At 37.8% G+C, this 17319-nt stretch overlaps 1 protein-coding gene across 1 annotated transcript; it reads left to right on the top strand.

The window, feature by feature from the left end:
• The first annotated feature begins 9975 nt into the window (after positions 1-9975).
• On the top strand, positions 9976-16580 carry LOC140230330 (trans-L-3-hydroxyproline dehydratase-like). Its single transcript, XM_072310481.1, has 3 exons — positions 9976-10453; positions 13542-13834; positions 16317-16580. The coding sequence occupies exons 1-3, from the start codon at positions 9976-9978 to the stop codon at positions 16578-16580; spliced, it is 1035 nt and encodes a 344-aa protein (XP_072166582.1).
• Positions 16581-17319: the final 739 nt, after the last annotated feature.

The raw sequence follows: 17319 nt of genomic DNA, 5'->3' as shown, positions 1-17319 counted from the left end.
TACCTTCAATATGGCATATAATACATGTACATTGATTTTATGAGAAATATTAACTTCAAAAAAGTATTTACTTTTTTTTTGCTGAATATACGTGTTTGTGTGTGTGTGTATGTGTGTGTGTGTGTGTGTACTACACATAATAATGTCACTTTAAGTTAGCCATGATAGTGACCAAAATTCAACAAAACATCCAAAATTAGCTACGAAAGACCAATCGTGGCGTTTGTAGCCGCCTCGCACGACAGTGGGATCACATTTCCTTATAATTAATATTAATATATATATATATACATATATATATATATATATATATATATATATATATATATATATATATATATATAAATACAGTACATTCACCCATCATTTCTTTGCAACAAAAGACTGGGGGCAAATCTCTGTATAAACACTCACAGAATGTGTTGTTACACAAAAGATTCATCTAAATTCACTGAGGCATATATCCCAGGAAGATTTCATAAAAGGAGAATTTTCACTCCAGCAATAACACAAAGGTTAGCAGGTCAGCAGTAGAGTGTGACAATACGGCAATAGAATTTATCAGATATATTGTCATGATTGTCCCTACACCGTAGAGAATAAGTCTGCCCCCCACCCCACGCTGTGATGTACATTGCAATATACACCGACAGGAATATGATGCAAATAACACAGCAGTTCACCGAACACAGAATCCAAGCGTATGATCAGCAACAAAAATACTCCGAGTCAAACCAATTCTCTACTGTTCCAAGATCAATCAATAACACAATCGAAAATAAAAAACTTACAGCATAATTCACAAAGAAAACGACTTGTCCATTGTCACAATTTATTGGTTTCATACAAGCAATACAGCCAAATATTTGTACAGTAATCAAATGTCGAGGAAAACCACGAAAAAGCCAGTGGCTTGAAGATTGTGATTCCCTATACAGAAGTACATCAAAAAAACAGATTGGCATGAAAATACAAAATACAAAATGTTACATAATAACACTGGATACTCAATAATAGACAAAAAAATACACATAAAAACAAACAGAACATACATAAATACAGCACAAAACAAAACGTCATGAATGTATATTGTTCCAATACCTTGATAAAATGTAATTAATCATAAGATTCAAAGAGATATTATTTCAATTTCAACTTAAAATGATTTAAACTCATAATGCACTTAAAATTATATTCCAATGAATTCCATATTTTTGCACCTTTATATTGCACTGAGTTCCTATATTTCATCTTAGATCGGCATAATGGCAAGACAAAGTTTTGTTTATAACGTTGTATTAAAATTATGACTCATAGAATGCGTTTTAAAATAATCATCAAAAATACACGGCAATATCGAATGTACATATTTAAACATAAAAATACTCGTTCTATAAAAGATCCTATCTTTGAGAGATAAACAGCCTACGTCTTTGAAAAGGGGAGGAGTGTGAGTAAGATAGTGAGAGTTTGTACACAGTCGAATAGCTTTTTTCTGAAGAACAGTAAGACGATTTAAGTCACGCTCAGTGGCTCCAGACCAAACCAAGTTACAGTAATCTACGTGAGATCTTGCATCGAACGGGTCGGCAGGTTCGTACAGTGATCGAGTGAAAGAAGAATTGGTTACAGTATTCGTTTGGTTATATGAGACAACTCAGTATTTATGCTTGAATACGGCGTGGCCCAAAAGAGTGCTATAAAACTGACTATTAAGTGCAAAAGCATGAATGAACGAAAGATTATCTTTAGTATAGGTTTTACCGGCCAATTTCGCACTTTTGTCAGTCCATTTTGATAAAAGGTTCATTCAATTTAGCGAAAATCCTCATCACTGCACATTCTGTCATTCAAAATTGCAAATTGTTCGTTCAATTTAGCATTCCGATCAATGAGATTTGCACATGTGCCTTTCGAATTCGTAAAACGGGCATTCAAATTGGCACGTGCTCTTCAGTAATTCAAATTCGCCAGCACTGGCGAAAGGGGTATTTCAGTCATTCAATTTCGCGTATGGGCAGTCAAATTCCTCCATATATATTATGTTCATTGAAATTAACGTCATGTTGTTTCTTTTTTGAAAAGGTGATAACATATAAACGCGTATTTCTATGTGACTTATTGTTTCATCCACGCACTGTTAAGCAGTAAAAGTATCATATTTTTGACCATATCATATAACTCGAGTTTGCTGTTCTGTAACGCCCCTTTTCTTTCATACATGACATTTTAGGCCTACATGTACCAATACTCTAGTTTAACTTCATCTTCTTACAGTCATGACGGCACAAGTTAGATACAGACGTATTTCTCAAGGGGACAGAAAAAGAATTATAGGAATATTTGATGATCATAAGCTTGACTTCCTACAACTGGCCGACACACGGAATAAAGCGCTCAACGGCGAGATAAGTTGTGGCCATGCACATGTTACAGTATCTTCGGATTTGAAGAGACACTAAGCACGTTAAAAAAAAAAATGTTGCCAAAATCTCTGAAATGAGTGCGAAAATATGAAATGTAATGACGCTTGGAAAACAATAACTATGTTAAGAAAATAAAGAAAGAAGCAAACCATAAGCATGCGTGCTAAATTGACTGCAAAAGATGTTAAATTGATTGCCAAAAAATGAATTGGAATGAACGAGAGCAGCATGTCCGTGATCACGTGACTATATCATTCTAAACTGAATGAGCGAATAACCAAATGGTGCTTGTTTTACGAATTTCAACTGAAAAAGTGTTAATTAGAATTAATTTGAATGCTCCAAATGAAGAGATGATAAAATTGAACTACCGAACATGTCATCTATGGTATATTTTGCTAAATTGAATGCAGCAATTAGGAATTGGACTGACAAAAGTGCGAAATTGGCCGGGAAAACCTATAGTTGATAGAAGAACACTTCCTATTTTGAAACCACAATCATCAATTCTCGTGCAGGCGTTTCGATTCTATTCATTTTTCCTGAAAAAAAAAGATGACAAAGACTGATCACTACTGTTTATGAGCCCAAAAAGGTACAAAAAATGCATTCAGTTGTATTCATTCATTTTATCCGTTTTCAGTACCTATCTTTGACGCATTCGTTATCAGTTTTTACGGCTTCACTATCGCTCAGTCAAGTAGGATATCAGTGCCCAAAGTTACAGATTTTGTAAATCACAAATTTTCATGGAGATCAAAGCGCCTGCACAAAGATTGATTACCATTGTGTCAAATAAAATTTGAGGTGTTCTTTCTATTGAATAATGTAACGATTTCATTCATTCGCTCATATCTTTTTAAAGAAGAGACAGTTTTGTAGCACTCTGTCTGCCGGGACACCATGTATAATATAATAGGTTCGTTCATATGCATTCGATATTTGCAGTGGATGTGAAGAATAGCAAATCTAAGTTTGATGTCTCATAAAAAAAAAAAAGTTACACCGCCACGCTTCGTAAGTGCATTACATATAGGTGGGCTGAAATTAATTTGGTTTAAAATGAAACATAGGCCTATATGCCCATAAATGCACCGTAGAGTTGAAAAAAAAAAAATGACTATTCTATAACCCTAATGAGTCGTGTTTTCTTTGTCATTATTGTTCTCATTACTAAAGAATGAAAAAGTGAATGAAAAATATGTATGTAGTCATTGATAAAGTATAGGCCCAAGAGAGTGTAAAAGAAAATATATGTATCATTAATTTCTAAATTCATGAAGTGTGCTGGTGGAACAGAGTACATTATTATGAAAATAAAACAATATAACATTTTACACTAGCAAGATGAAAATCTTGGTTGTTTATTTTTTGTCAACTCAGCCAATCGATATCAAGGTGGACTTCAAGCAATGTACATACAACTTTCAATAAAACAAAAAACCTTATTAAGCGAAGCAAAAGTGTAACATCTACGTCAATAAAAGTAAAGTAAGTCACTGAGCATTTATGAATGTTACAACTACTGTTTTAACACGTCAGCGTAAGAAATAGATTTTATATCAACGTAACCAACTTCAACTTTGAAATAGACAAGCTAGCAAAAGAATTCAACAAACATTTCTCAGTTTATAAGTAAAGTAGATAATCTAGAAAATTTCCTTTCACGTTACAGTCATATTGCCAGAATACCGAATTTTTCTCAGATTCAGTTGTGTTTCCTTTCTTTCTTCTGGTATTTTTGTCTGGAGAGTCTAATTCTGCCATGTCTGCTGTCTAGGGTTTGTTGTCTTTTCTCTCTTCGTGGCCCTTTTCTTTTCTTCAGTGGGCCAGGAGTGGCTGAAGATACTGACGACATTTAACTTTTTAACGTGACCAAGGACTGCATATATTTTTTTCTTAATACCTGAACAATAAATGAGTGCTAAGAAAGTACGTCTGCACCTGCTGCAACCACTGTCAAAAAGTGCTCGGTATTTGATCGAGTGCCGGTCGAAGCATGATCGAGTTTAGTCGAGTATTAATCGATAGCAGTCCTGTATCGGTCGTGTAGCGGTCGAGTTATTCATGAAACTGATGAATCCTGGATCGAGATGATCTGAAATCAATCGTGTAGCATTCGAGTATAACTCGAGATGATCGGGAACTGAGCTCGGGGAAAAATCCGTCCCGACCACACTAGATTTCTATACGACCGATTCCCGATCAGCTCGATCTCTTCTCGATCACTACCCGAGCTGTTGGTGTTCGGGCTTCCTACTCGAATATTTTGGACATGTCCAAAATTATCGTGAAGGAAGCAGGAGCGATGCCGATCAAGGTAGATCGACCCCGAATACCAACGCCGAGCGAGCCCGACCAGGCTAAAAAAGCTTGACCGGGATTGATCGAGTTGATCTGATCGGCAGTGGGAACGCACCATAATGGTACGTTCCCACTGCCGATCAGATCAACTCGATCAATCCCGATTAAGCTTTTTTAGCCTGGTCGGGCTCGCTCGGCATTGGTATTCGGGGTCGATCTACCTTGATCGGCATCGCTCCTGCTGCCTTCACGATAATTTTGGACATGTCCAAAATATTCGAGTAGGAAGCCCGAACACCAACAGCTCGGGTAGTGATCGAGAAGAGATCGTGCTGATCGGGAATCGGTCGTATAGAAATCTAGTGTGGTCGGGACGGATTTTTCCCCGAGCTCAGTTCCCGATCATCTCGAGTTATACTCGAATGCTACACGATTGATTTCAGATCATCTCGATCCAGGATTCATCAGTTTCATGAATAACTCGACCGCTACACGACCGATACAGGACTGCTATCGATTGATACTCGACTAAACTCGATCATGCTTCGACCGGCACTCGATCAAATACCGAGCACTTTTTGACAGTGGTTGCAGCAGGTGCAGACGTACTTTCTTAGCACTCATTTATTGTTCAGGTATTAAGAAAAAACATATGCAATCCTTGGTCACGTTAAAAAGTTAAATGTCGTCAGTTTCTTCATCCACTCCTGGCCCACTGAAGAAAAGAAAAGGGCCACGAAGAGAGGGAAAAGAGAGCAAACCCTAAACAGCAGACATGACAGAATTAGACTCTCCAGACAAAAATACCAGAAGTAAGAAAAGAAACACAACTGAAACTGAGAAAAAATCGGTATTCTGGTAATATGACTGTAACGTGAAAGGAAATTTTCTAGATTATATACTTTACTTATAAACTGAGAAATGTTTCTTGAATTCTTTTGCTAGCTTGTCTGTTTCAAAGTTGAAGTTGGTTACGTTGATATAAAATCTATTTCTTACGCTGACGTGTTAAAACAGTAGTTGTAACGTAGATTCATAAATGCTCAGTGACTTACTTTACTTTTATTCACGTAGATGTTACACTTTTGCTTCGCTTAATAAGGTTTTTTTTTTTATTGAGAGTTGTATGTACATTGTTTGAAGTCCATCTCGATATCGATTGGCTGGGATGAGTTGACAAAAAAAAATAAACAACCAAGATTTTCATCATTTTTTTGCTAGTGTAAAATGTTATATTATTTTATTTTCATGATAATGTACTCTGTTCCACATATCAGCACACTTCATGAATTTAGAAATTAATATGATACATGTATTTTATTTCACACACTCTTGGGCCTATATAATTTATCAATGAATGCATAGATATTTTCATTCACTTTTTCATTCTTTAATAATGAGAACAATAATTACAAAGATAACACGACTCATTTGGGGTGTAGAACAGTCAATTTTTTCAACTCTATATAATGGTGCATTTATGGGCATATAGGCCTATGTTTCATTTTAGACCAAATTAATTTCAGCCCACCTACATGACAATTGTCATGCACTTATACGAAGCGTGGCGGTGTGACATTTCTTTTTTTTTTTTTGAATGAGACATCAAACTTAGATTTGCTATTTTTCACATCCAGTGAAAATATCGAATGCATATGAACGAACCTATTATAGGTATTACACATGGTGTCCCGGCAGACAGAGTGATACAAAACTGTCTCTTATTTAAAAAGATATGAGTGACTGAATGAAATCGTTACATTATTCAATAGAAAGAACATCTTAAATTTTATTTGACACAATGATAATCAATCTTCGTGCAGGTGCTTTGATCTCCATGAAAATTTGTGATTTACAAGTCTGTTGCTTTCCGCACTGATATCCTACTTGACTGAGCGATAGTGAAGCCGTAAAAACTGATAACGAATGCGTCAAAAATAGCCACTGAAAACGGATAAAATGAATGAATACAAATGAATGCATTTTTGGTACCTTTTTGAGTGGCTCACAAACAGTAGTGATCAGTCTTTGTCATGGTTTTTTTGTTTTTTTTTCAGGAAATATGACTACAGAATCGAAACGCCTGCACGAGAATTGATTATTGTGGTTTCAAAATAGGAAGTGTTCTTCTATCAACTATAGGTTTTGTCGGCCAATTTCGCACTTTTGTCAGTCCAATTCCTAATTGCTGCATTCAATTTAGCAAAATATACCAAAGATGACATGTTCGGTATAGTTTAATTTTATGATCTCTTCATTCAAATTCATTTTTGAGCATTCAAATTACCTTTAGCCTCATTCTAAGTAACACTTTTTCTATTGAAATTCGTAACACAAGCACCATTTGGTTATTCGTTTAACACTTTTTCTATTGAAATTCGTAAAACAAGCACCATTTGGTTATTCGTTCATTCAGTTTAGAATGATAGTCACGTGATCACGGACATGCTGCTCATTCCAATTCATTTTTGGGCAATCAATTTAACATCTTTTGCAGTCAATTTAGCACGCATGTTTATGGTTTGCTTCTTTCTTTCTTTATTTTCTTAACATAGTTATTGTTTTTCAAGCGTCATTACATTTCATATTTTCGTACTCATTTCAGAGATTTTGGCAATATTTTTTTTTTCTTTAATGTGCTTAGTGACTCTTCAATTCCGAAGATAGTGCAACATGTGCATGGCCACAACTTATCTCGCCGTTGAGCGCTTTATTCCGTGTGTCGGCCAGTTGTAGGAAGTCAAGGTTATGATCATCAAATATTCCTATAATTCGTTTTCTGTCCCCTTGAGAAATACGTCTGTATCTAACTTGTGCCGTCATGACTGTAAGAAGATGAAGTTAAACTAGAGTATTGGTACATGTAGGCCTAAAATGTCATGTATGAAAGAAAAGGGGCGTTACGGAACAGCAAAGTTATATAATATGGTAAAAAAATACGATACTTTTACTGCTTAACAGTGTGTGGATGAAACAATAAGTCACATAGAAATACGCTTTTAAATATCATCACCTTTTCAAAAAAAAAAAAAAATGACATGACGTTAATTTCAATGAACATGTTAGGAATTTGACTGCCCATACGCGAAATTGAATGACTGAAATATCCCTTTCGCCAGTGCTGGCGAATTTGAATGACTGAAGAGCACGTGCCAATTTGAATGCCCGTTTTACGAATTCGAAAGGCACATGTGCAAATCTCATTGATCGGAATGCTAAATTGAACGAACAACTTGCAATTTTGAATGACCGAATGTGCAGTGATGAGGATTTTCGCTAAATTGAATGAACCTTTCATCAAATGGACTGACAAAAGGGCGAAATTGGCCGGTAAAACCTATACTAAATATTATCATTTCTTTCGTTCATTCATGCTTTTGCAATTAATAGTCAGTTTGTAGCACTCTTTTTGGCCACGCCGTATTCAAGCATAAATACTGAGTTGTCTCATATAACCAAACGAATATTGTAACCAATTCTTCCTTCACCCGATCACTGTACGAACCTGCCGACCCGTTCGATGCAAGATCTTACACAGATCGAGTAATGTCGAGCTGGTCTAGGAAGTCCAGTAGAAATCGAGTATTGACCGTGTAGCGATCGTGTATTGATTGTGTGTATATCGGGATGTTCGAGTAGAGATCTGTGTGGCTGTCGAGGAGAGATTCTGGAGATGTCGAGAATGGTCGGATGCGGATCGTAAAAGATCGAATAGCGGTCGGGAAGGGATCGTGTCGAAGGACGATCGAGCATTTGGTCGGGATTGCTCTGGCAAAAATAGGTGATCGGGATTGATCTCGCTTGATCGAGTTGATCTGATCGGCAGTGGGAACGGGGTATAAGGCAAGACAAGGGCGATGTGTAACATTAATAGGATTTTCCTTGGTAATATCACGCGAAATGGATACGCTGATCTTGCCATGAATGTGATTGATGTGCATTTTTCCAGGATAATCTCTCATCTATAATAACCCCAAGAAAATTAATTGAATCAACTCTGGAAATAGCATTACCATCTGCGTATATCATCATCATCATGTGACAGCTTCATTCCGGAGGACTGAAATATATATTTTGTTTTACTTGCATTCATTTGTAATCTGTTAGCTTTAAACCAATCACAGACTTTTTGCAGTTCATCGTTCGTCATTAAAATTTGTTCAATATTGTTTTGTCAGAATGAGAGGCCAAAATGTTTACGTCGTCCGCGTACAGTACAAAACGAAGTAGATTGGATTCATTGATGATGTCATTCACGTATACCAAAAACAAAAGTGGTCCCAATATGCTCCCTTGTGGTACCCAACACGTTATGGGTAGAATGTCTGAGTTGGTGCCCTTAAAACTAGTATATTGACTTCGACCACTGAGATAGCTTTCGAACCAGCGAATTTGAGTACACCTCGAATGCCGTAGTGTTCTAATTTGTGTAGCAGAATACCATGGTCTAATGAATCGAATGCTTTGGACAAGTCGGCGTAAATGGCCAAAGGAATTTATTTTCTCTGTAAAGCAGCTGTAATCTGCTACACGACATGTAAAAGGGCTGTTTCAGTAGAGCAAGATGGTCGGAGTCCAAACTGTTCTTAATCAATACGTACTTTTCTGACATGTACTTGTACAATCTTTTGTGTATATTAAGGGGCATATTAAGCTTTGTGCTTTTCTTGGAATTTTGTTTCTGCTACAATGAGCTAAATAAACAGTCAGAAGTTGCATTACCACTTCATTTTGTGCGGAATCAGCGAAGTATTTTAAAAGCGTGTTTTGTTTGCGGTTGTGTTTATTTCCATGACTATCTGCGCCCCTGCGACACAGACAATAGGGAGTTTCCGCAAGCACGACGCGGCCGGCCGGGATTTGAGCGTGTCGTGTGCAAAATTTGCTTCTGCGCATGATCAAATCCAAGAAACGTCCCGTCCTGGGGAATTAATCGAGTACGGTAATCAGCCAAAATAGCGTTCGGTCCCGATGCTGGGCAGGAGTGAGCCAGTCAGCCAGCAGCCAGCCAATATAAAGCGATCTCGTCCCCACGCCTCCGTCCTGTGCAGAAAAGCGAAACTGCTTAGTTATGGCAAGTTATGGGGACGGGAGTCCGAGTACGGGGACTGTCACAGCTGATTGCTTCCGCGTATTCTCGGTCTTCCCGTCGTGTAGGGAAAACTCCCTAGTCATTTGAGGACGGGATCTCGTCAGGAGCACTTCTAATCAATCAAGTTATAGCCTGAGCAAGTGGTATATCGTCATGGCGGAATCTACCATCAACACCAGCCCTTATAAGATTGACACGATAGATATGCATGCTGGCGGGGATTCGTTTCGCCTGATTCTTTCTGGCTTTCCGAAGAACTTTGGAAACACGATGATGGAAAAATGGCGGCACGTTCGAGACCACTTCGATCACTTGAGAAGGGCTCTAATGCTCGCACCCCGAGGTAATGGTTCCTACGGCTTACTAATCGTAGAGCCCGACCACGATGAAGCAGATTTAGCAGTTATTTTAATGTGTAACCAGGGCTTTGGTGCTATGTGCGGCTCTGGAAACATGGCCCTTGCCCGTTACGCCGTGGATTTCGGGATCGTTAAAGCGGTTGCACCCGAAACGCAAGTCAACATACAGTGGGTCTGCGGATTGGTCCAAACTTTCGTGGAGTACGACGACCAAACCAAGAGATCTGGGAAAGCAAGATTCCACAGCGTTCCAGCTTTTGCGTTCAAAACTGGTAAGGAGATGATCTCGCTGGGTATTCTCCGTTGCATACACATATCGTATAATAATTTTATTCATTTGAATAGCGCTGTTACACATCCAGATTGGTTCCACATAGCCATTTTTACACACACACTCACACACAAAACACGAATATTATATGAAAAATGTACAATCATGTTGGATGCACATGTAGTTTGGCTGTCATATTTTCATGAATAGGTTGCATGAAAAGAATGCATTTTTTTTTTGTAAGTTAACTTTCAGATTTTGTTCATTTTTTTAACAATGTTGTGCTTAGAAAATCTTTGTATTCATGTAGGAACGTAAATGGTTGTGTTTGCTGTGCCATCGCATAATATTCCAAGACAATATCGGTGAATTCAACCCCTTGGATGCTCAGCTGCTGGTACTCACGTTTTCCGTCCAGGTCTAGGACAAACGAATTATTCATCATTATTTTATACATGACTAATCCTCCGTTCACTGATAGCCTTCATTCATACCCTTTAAAAATCAATAATAGCCTAAACTATGGCACCCTGACAGGAACGCAGAGCTGGCCTTACCGAGTCAATATACTGGCAATAATGGAAAGCTGGACTCCATCAGGAAAATGAGGTGAAAGCCAAGGGTGCGGAGGTTCAACGACATTTGCTCCTGGATATTGCTCCTACGAAATATCTGCACACTCAGCTAAAATGATTATATCCACAAACATGACCCTAACCTATAGGGCCCTAATCATAATCCTAATCCTCACATCAAACTAAACCTAAAACCCCATCACAACCCTAATCCTAGGTCCTTGGAGAAAGTTAAGACAGGAGCAGTTATTGTCTCAGGAGCAAAATGTCGTGTTACCGGATGGGGGATGGGGCTGGAGGTGGGGCTGAGGGGATGTAACCCTGCCCCCCCCCCCCCCCTTTACACACGAAAACACATAAGGACTCATCAATATCTGTTACTTTTATATTTATTTATTTATTTATTTATCCATTCATTTATTCATTCATTCATTTGTTAAGTCTTCTTTAAAAGCAAGATAGTCCCATTCAGTGCCACATAAGTATGTGGAAGTATGAACGAAAAATACACCTGATTCATGATTTTTACGTGTCAAACGCGATTTGATTCTTCGTATACACGCAATAGAACGAGAAATTTTCATGACTACTTCATCGATGTGGGGAGACCAGTCAAGAGTTTGTTCAAAGATTACCCCAAGATGTTTGAGTCTCGTGACAGTTTCCAAAGGCCAGCCATTCATACAAACTTGAAAAGAATGTCTATGTTTTCCGCGGCGAGGTCTGAATAACATGACTTTCGTTTTTTTCTAAATTAACAATCATATCATTATTTGAAAACCATTTACTGAGGAGAAGAGTATCTGCTTGGAGTTGTTCCTGTACTTTGTAAGCATCACGTCCTGGGTGAAATATTGTTGTGTCGTCTGCATAAAGAGATACTTTAGTCCAAGGACTAAACTTTAAGCTAGGAACATCATTGATGAACATACAAAAGAGCAATGGCCATAATAGTATTGAACCCTGTGAGACTCCTGGAAAATTTGTAGCCAAAATATCTGACAGAAGAAAGATGATTTCTTCGTTTTGATCCAGCCATTAATCTTTCTCATGTAAAGCTAACATTTCTTATTTCATAGATTTGATTATTGCCAATGAAACTTGAAAATAGAATTTAAGAAAACAAAGCTTTTATCACATCGGCGTTTTTTCATTACTATAAGTAGTGATGAAGATTTTCCCATGCAATGCAACCATTTCAGGTAATTCGTGAGAGCATCGTTAGCCATCGTATGACCCCGATAGACTATAAATCTTCATGGAGCAAGTCGCGAGTGGTGGGAAAATCTTCTTGTCCCATCTTGTTTCCATCGTGTGTTCTTTGCATAGGTAAAATCCTAAATGAAGATTCACATCTTCGTGTAGCCTTCTAGTGTGGGTCGGGTGCCATAGTGTAACCTTCCGTAGGCATCGCATTGTTTCGGCTGTTGACTTGCTTTTAACATAGTTGGGACAAACTTCGTATTTTGAAATTGAAAATTCAATATTCGGATGATATTGCCATCTTGTGTCAGTTTTGGGACACGTGACGCCACCCTAGACTGACGTCATACTGTCCCGAAAGTTTCAGAAGATGACCATACGAATTAGGCCTATGGAATGTGCAATTCCCGCGAATTTTGCTCTGAACCTGGTCGAAAGCTGATCCATTATAGCCAAAGCAAGCGCGAACTTTTGTTAGCAGCATGAGAAACTCCACCGGCAATTGCCTCACGAATAACCCGATACGATCTGAGCAGAGTTTGAACACTTCCTTTATCATGTTTATACGGCTTTATTCAACTTCGCGACAGCGTGGCATCTGCATTAATGAATTGCTTTCTTTTATTTTCACCCTTGTCAAGCTATCAGATATGGAAGTCGATGTAACAGGTTACGGGGCGGTAACGATGGACATAAAAAGGCGTGGCCTGTAGTCTTTTATTATTATCACTTTTTTGGATATCTCAGCCATTTGAAAACCAATTTTCATCAAATAAACATTGAATTCTTCTTAAAATTACATGGTCTGTCATATTTCATAAGAGGTTTCTCAGTATCTCACTTAGGAATGTTCAAAACATGAATCCCCACCTAAACCAGTACTGCACAGTCCATTTAAAGGTGCAAAATTCTTTCGGGAGTTGCGTGCAAAGTAACTCTCACGTGCTACTATTCTGTTTGCCTGGGACATAGGAATATTTTATTTGTCCCAAATCGCAAACGCGTCAAGGGCATGCCTTTGTTGTGTGCCCCATCCTATTATGACTTCGGCCAATAACGAACAATGATGTGGTCATAAAACCGTGGGGGAGGGGGAAGGGGGGGGGGGGAGAGTTAAGGGAAGAAGCTTTGACCCTTGCTAACAGCGAGAGCTACCAGAGCAGCAAAACCGGCTATATAAGTTCCTAAATGAAGTGATAACCGTGAAGTACAAAACCCTCTTCAAGTACTTTTCTATGCTGAACAATAAGGTCAGTTGTATGTGAATGTATTCATTTTTTCTATTTATTCTGTTCTTGGCATGTTGATTAGATATTGAAGTCGACGTGCCTGGTTACGGGGCAGTAACAGTAGACATCGGTTATGGAGGAGCATATTATGCTTACGTCAGCGCAGACCAGTTAGGCCTCGACGTTTGCAAATCACCTATGCCAGACATCCAATCGGCAGCGGTCGCGGTGGCTAAGGCAGTAGGATCAGCGGTGAACCTGAGTCATCCAAATGATCCGGATCTGGCTACCCTGTATGGCACCATCATAACGGATGGAAAAGACGAATGGAGTTTAGAGCCTTCTGTTAACATATGTGTGTCGGCTGCTGGACAGGTATGCGCTGTTGTATACCACTATATCATTGACTAAAAAATTAATGTTTCATTTAATTTACGTAATGTGTAAAAAGGTTCTGGTCATGATCAGAATACAAGAGAACATCTACATCCATCATATTGACATTTGTCACAAATCACTGACCCTAACGGAGGAGTAGTTTGTTTGCAGTTCCGTGAGGCGATGGGTTTCATTCGATTTATGTGTCTACTTTAAAAAGAAATCCGCTCCAAAATTTTGTCAATTACATAAGAAAGAAAACAGAAATTATCTGGAGAATTGTGCAAAAGTTATAACATTCTAAAATTTTAAAATTTTTCGGAAAACATGCACTTCCTTACCAGTCGTTATGACTATTCAAATCAGCAAGTTGATGATGTCATGCTCTCACAATTTCTTATTCAGTTCATATGCGGAAATGACAAAAATCTCATATTTCAGCTGTATAGATATAAGACTTATTTGCCTTAAACCCACCCAAAATAAAAAAGCAAATGTTAACCCTGATATATTGTGGTATTGAAATGTGCTTTGATTAATCAGTTTTTATAAAAATAACAATTTTCGAAATTTGATATAAAACATACATGAAAAATTGTGAGGACATGACATCACTAATTTGAATATTCATAAGAACTAGTTAAGAAATATTTTCCGAAAAAAAATGAAATTGCAAAATGTCATATTTTCTTAATTCTGATCTTATTTTTGTCGTTTTTGAAACGTTCTGTAGGGATATTTTCTCTTTCTTTTGGATTCATTTTATTCTTACTTTATTCCATTTTCTTTTCTTTTTTTTTGAATATCCGCTTTAAAGGGGACGGCGGGTCTCGGGAAAAAAACCAATGACTTTTGTTTCTCTGTTTTTGCTATCAAAACACATGCCAATGAGAAAAGTAATCTTTTCAGCATGACTTTGACTTCTGTGAAGAGGAAGCAAGAAAGTGTTTGCAGAATCTATCGACTAATTTGATGCACAGAAATCCGTAGCCGACTTAGGCTATTATGCGTGTGTGTGTGTGTGTGTGTGTGTGTATGTGTGTGTGTGTTTGTGTGTGTGTGTGTATGTGTGTGTTTATTACTGGTAGGGTAAATACTTATTGGTTTTAATGATCGAATTCACTGTTTAAATGGGTACGTGTATCTCATTGGCTTGGAGACTAGGCGACAGAAGTCTTGTTGCTTACAGAGACGTCTTCGCGACGTCACCGGGACGTCTTCTGGGAACAGCCGGGTTTCCTGGGAGAATCAAACATGTTTGATTTTCGAGGCCTTTTTCAAGCCTTTAGCTGGTCTCGGAGGGGTCTCAGTGACGTCTCCCCTTAGTTGCGGCTGCGTCGAGGGGGACTAATTTTTGTCCATGACGTCTTCGAGACCTCTCTGACTTCCCCTTTTGTTTGGACATCAAGCTGATTATTTTACCTTCGGGCAGTCTTGTGTTTAAACTGCTGAATATCCGCAATCCTGTTAGATAACTAACAATGTTATTTTTGGTTGCAATGTTTTGAAACTGGATATCAAAATCCAAAGGACCGTAATTTCTTTCTTTCTTTTTTGGTTTCATCTGTCGATCTTTTCTGCTCCTGTTGGAATAACACCTCTGTGTCTACTAGTTACTTTTTCCTCCATCAATACTTGATATTAACTCCTAACATCTTGTCGTGTTACAAGTGTTCCCATCTCCCTTGTGTAACAATATAATGTTCCGGCAAAGAGAATTTGTTTCCCTCTGATTTTAATTCGATGACATTGAGAACCATCACCAACAACATAATCTCGAAAGAATATAATACCGTATTATTGTGTCTATTCTGTCTTTTTTATATGTCCGCTCTTGTGCATTCTTACTGGTATATGTACCCGATTCTTCGCAATATCAATCAAGGGTGCGTTTTGGTCATTACTCTTACATCATGGAATTCAGTTTGCTTGTGTCCACGATGGCGCGTGTTTTAGTTTCATTTTTTTTTCTTTTTCCTTTATTTTTTCTTCCTAATTTAATTTCATATCAGTTGACATTGATTTTTTTGATTTTGTTTCATATATCTGTTTATACGTTCATTAAGTCATTATTCGTTCTCTTATGTATTTTCTGAGGGTCCCATATCATACAAGTTTTTTTTTTCTTTTTAGTGGGACCTTCCATTTCTATTCCCATCCTTGTACTATGCATAAATACACCTTTAAAAATGCAATTATGTTGTTACTCATGATCACATGTATTTTGTTAATTCATTTGTTTTAAATTATTACAAATATGTTCTGTTAATGCGTTGTATATAATATTCTCTGTTTATTTAATGGAAATGAAAATAAAGTTGAAATGAATGGAACTGAAAGAATATATCTTCGGAAGCGTAATCAAAACATGAAAAATTTCAATCAAGCAGTAATATCATACAGATACGTGTGATACTAAAAAAGAGAGGCATTTTCTCCTTTTTCCAGATTTTGAAATCCTTTCTAAATCCCGTTTCAGGTTTCCAGATGTCCATGCGGGTCGGGAGTGACCGGTCGAATTGCTTTGCAGGTCCACAAAGGACTCATCGAGCTTAATCAGGTACGGCGGTTCGAAAGTGGAGTCTCCGGTTTAGAGTTCACGGGGAAGGCGGTGGAGAGGACCAGAGTGGGGAACTACGATGCGGTGGTGGTGGAGGTTGCCGGAAAGGGCCACTTCATCGGGAGAAGCACTTTCTTCGCTGAGGAGGATGATGCATTGTGTAATGGGTTCCAATTAGAGTAACTTGACAAGTTACCAGCGTTCAGTAATGAGGGACTCGTGGTCTCTAAAATGACGTAGTCTTGTGAAGCACTATTATTTGGTGGTTGATTTGGTGCTTGAAAAGAAATACATTCGTTATATACATATAGAGTCCTACACATATATCCACATTTACGATATTATGACACACACAAAAATACATCGAGCAAACTGTCGAGAGATACATGTACATGATTCTTATATACACAAAATATCTGAGAACATTTCTTTTGTCTATAACGATGACTCTTTTCGTCATCTTTGACTATATAGTTATTTTCATGGTACAATCAAATTTTCGCTGTTATGATAATAACGATCACCGTCTACCACATATAGATTATCTGTAAGGTGTAGTGATGCACCATAGAGATAAAACCGGGATCCATGCTGGAATCATGGCAAGAAGGGATTCATGAAATTTTTATTTTTCACCTTCCACGTATACTCGCACACTATTTGCTATAAAAAAAACAACAACAAACAATTATTTCACCGGACCCAAATTGTGGAATAATTAGATTACCTGTTATTTTACATTATTCTCGTTCAATGCATGTCGGATCAATTTGAAGTATACACTGCAAAAAGTCCGGTGTTAAATAGTGAACACCGAGCTGGTGTTAAATTTTCGGTGCTCATTTATGGTGTTAAATTAACACCTCCGGGTGTCATTTCCAAATTTTAAACTGTTTTTTGAAGAGTTTCTTAGTAACTGCAC

Source organism: Diadema setosum, chromosome 7 (genome assembly GCF_964275005.1).
Source record: "Diadema setosum chromosome 7, eeDiaSeto1, whole genome shotgun sequence".
NCBI lineage: Eukaryota > Metazoa > Echinodermata > Echinoidea > Diadematoida > Diadematidae > Diadema > Diadema setosum.
The sequence above is the reverse complement of the archived record's forward strand: the minus strand, read 5'-3'. Positions and strand labels throughout refer to the sequence as shown.

Coding starts and splice junctions, on each gene's coding strand:
- LOC140230330 (XM_072310481.1), top strand. CDS start 9,976: ATGGCGGAATCTACCATCAACACCAGCCCTTATAAGATTGACACGATA. Junction 10,454..13,541: donor AGCTTTTGCGTTCAAAACTG/GTAAGGAGATGA, acceptor CATGTTGATTAG/ATATTGAAGTCGACGTGCCT. Junction 13,835..16,316: donor GTGTGTCGGCTGCTGGACAG/GTATGCGCTGTT, acceptor ATCCCGTTTCAG/GTTTCCAGATGTCCATGCGG.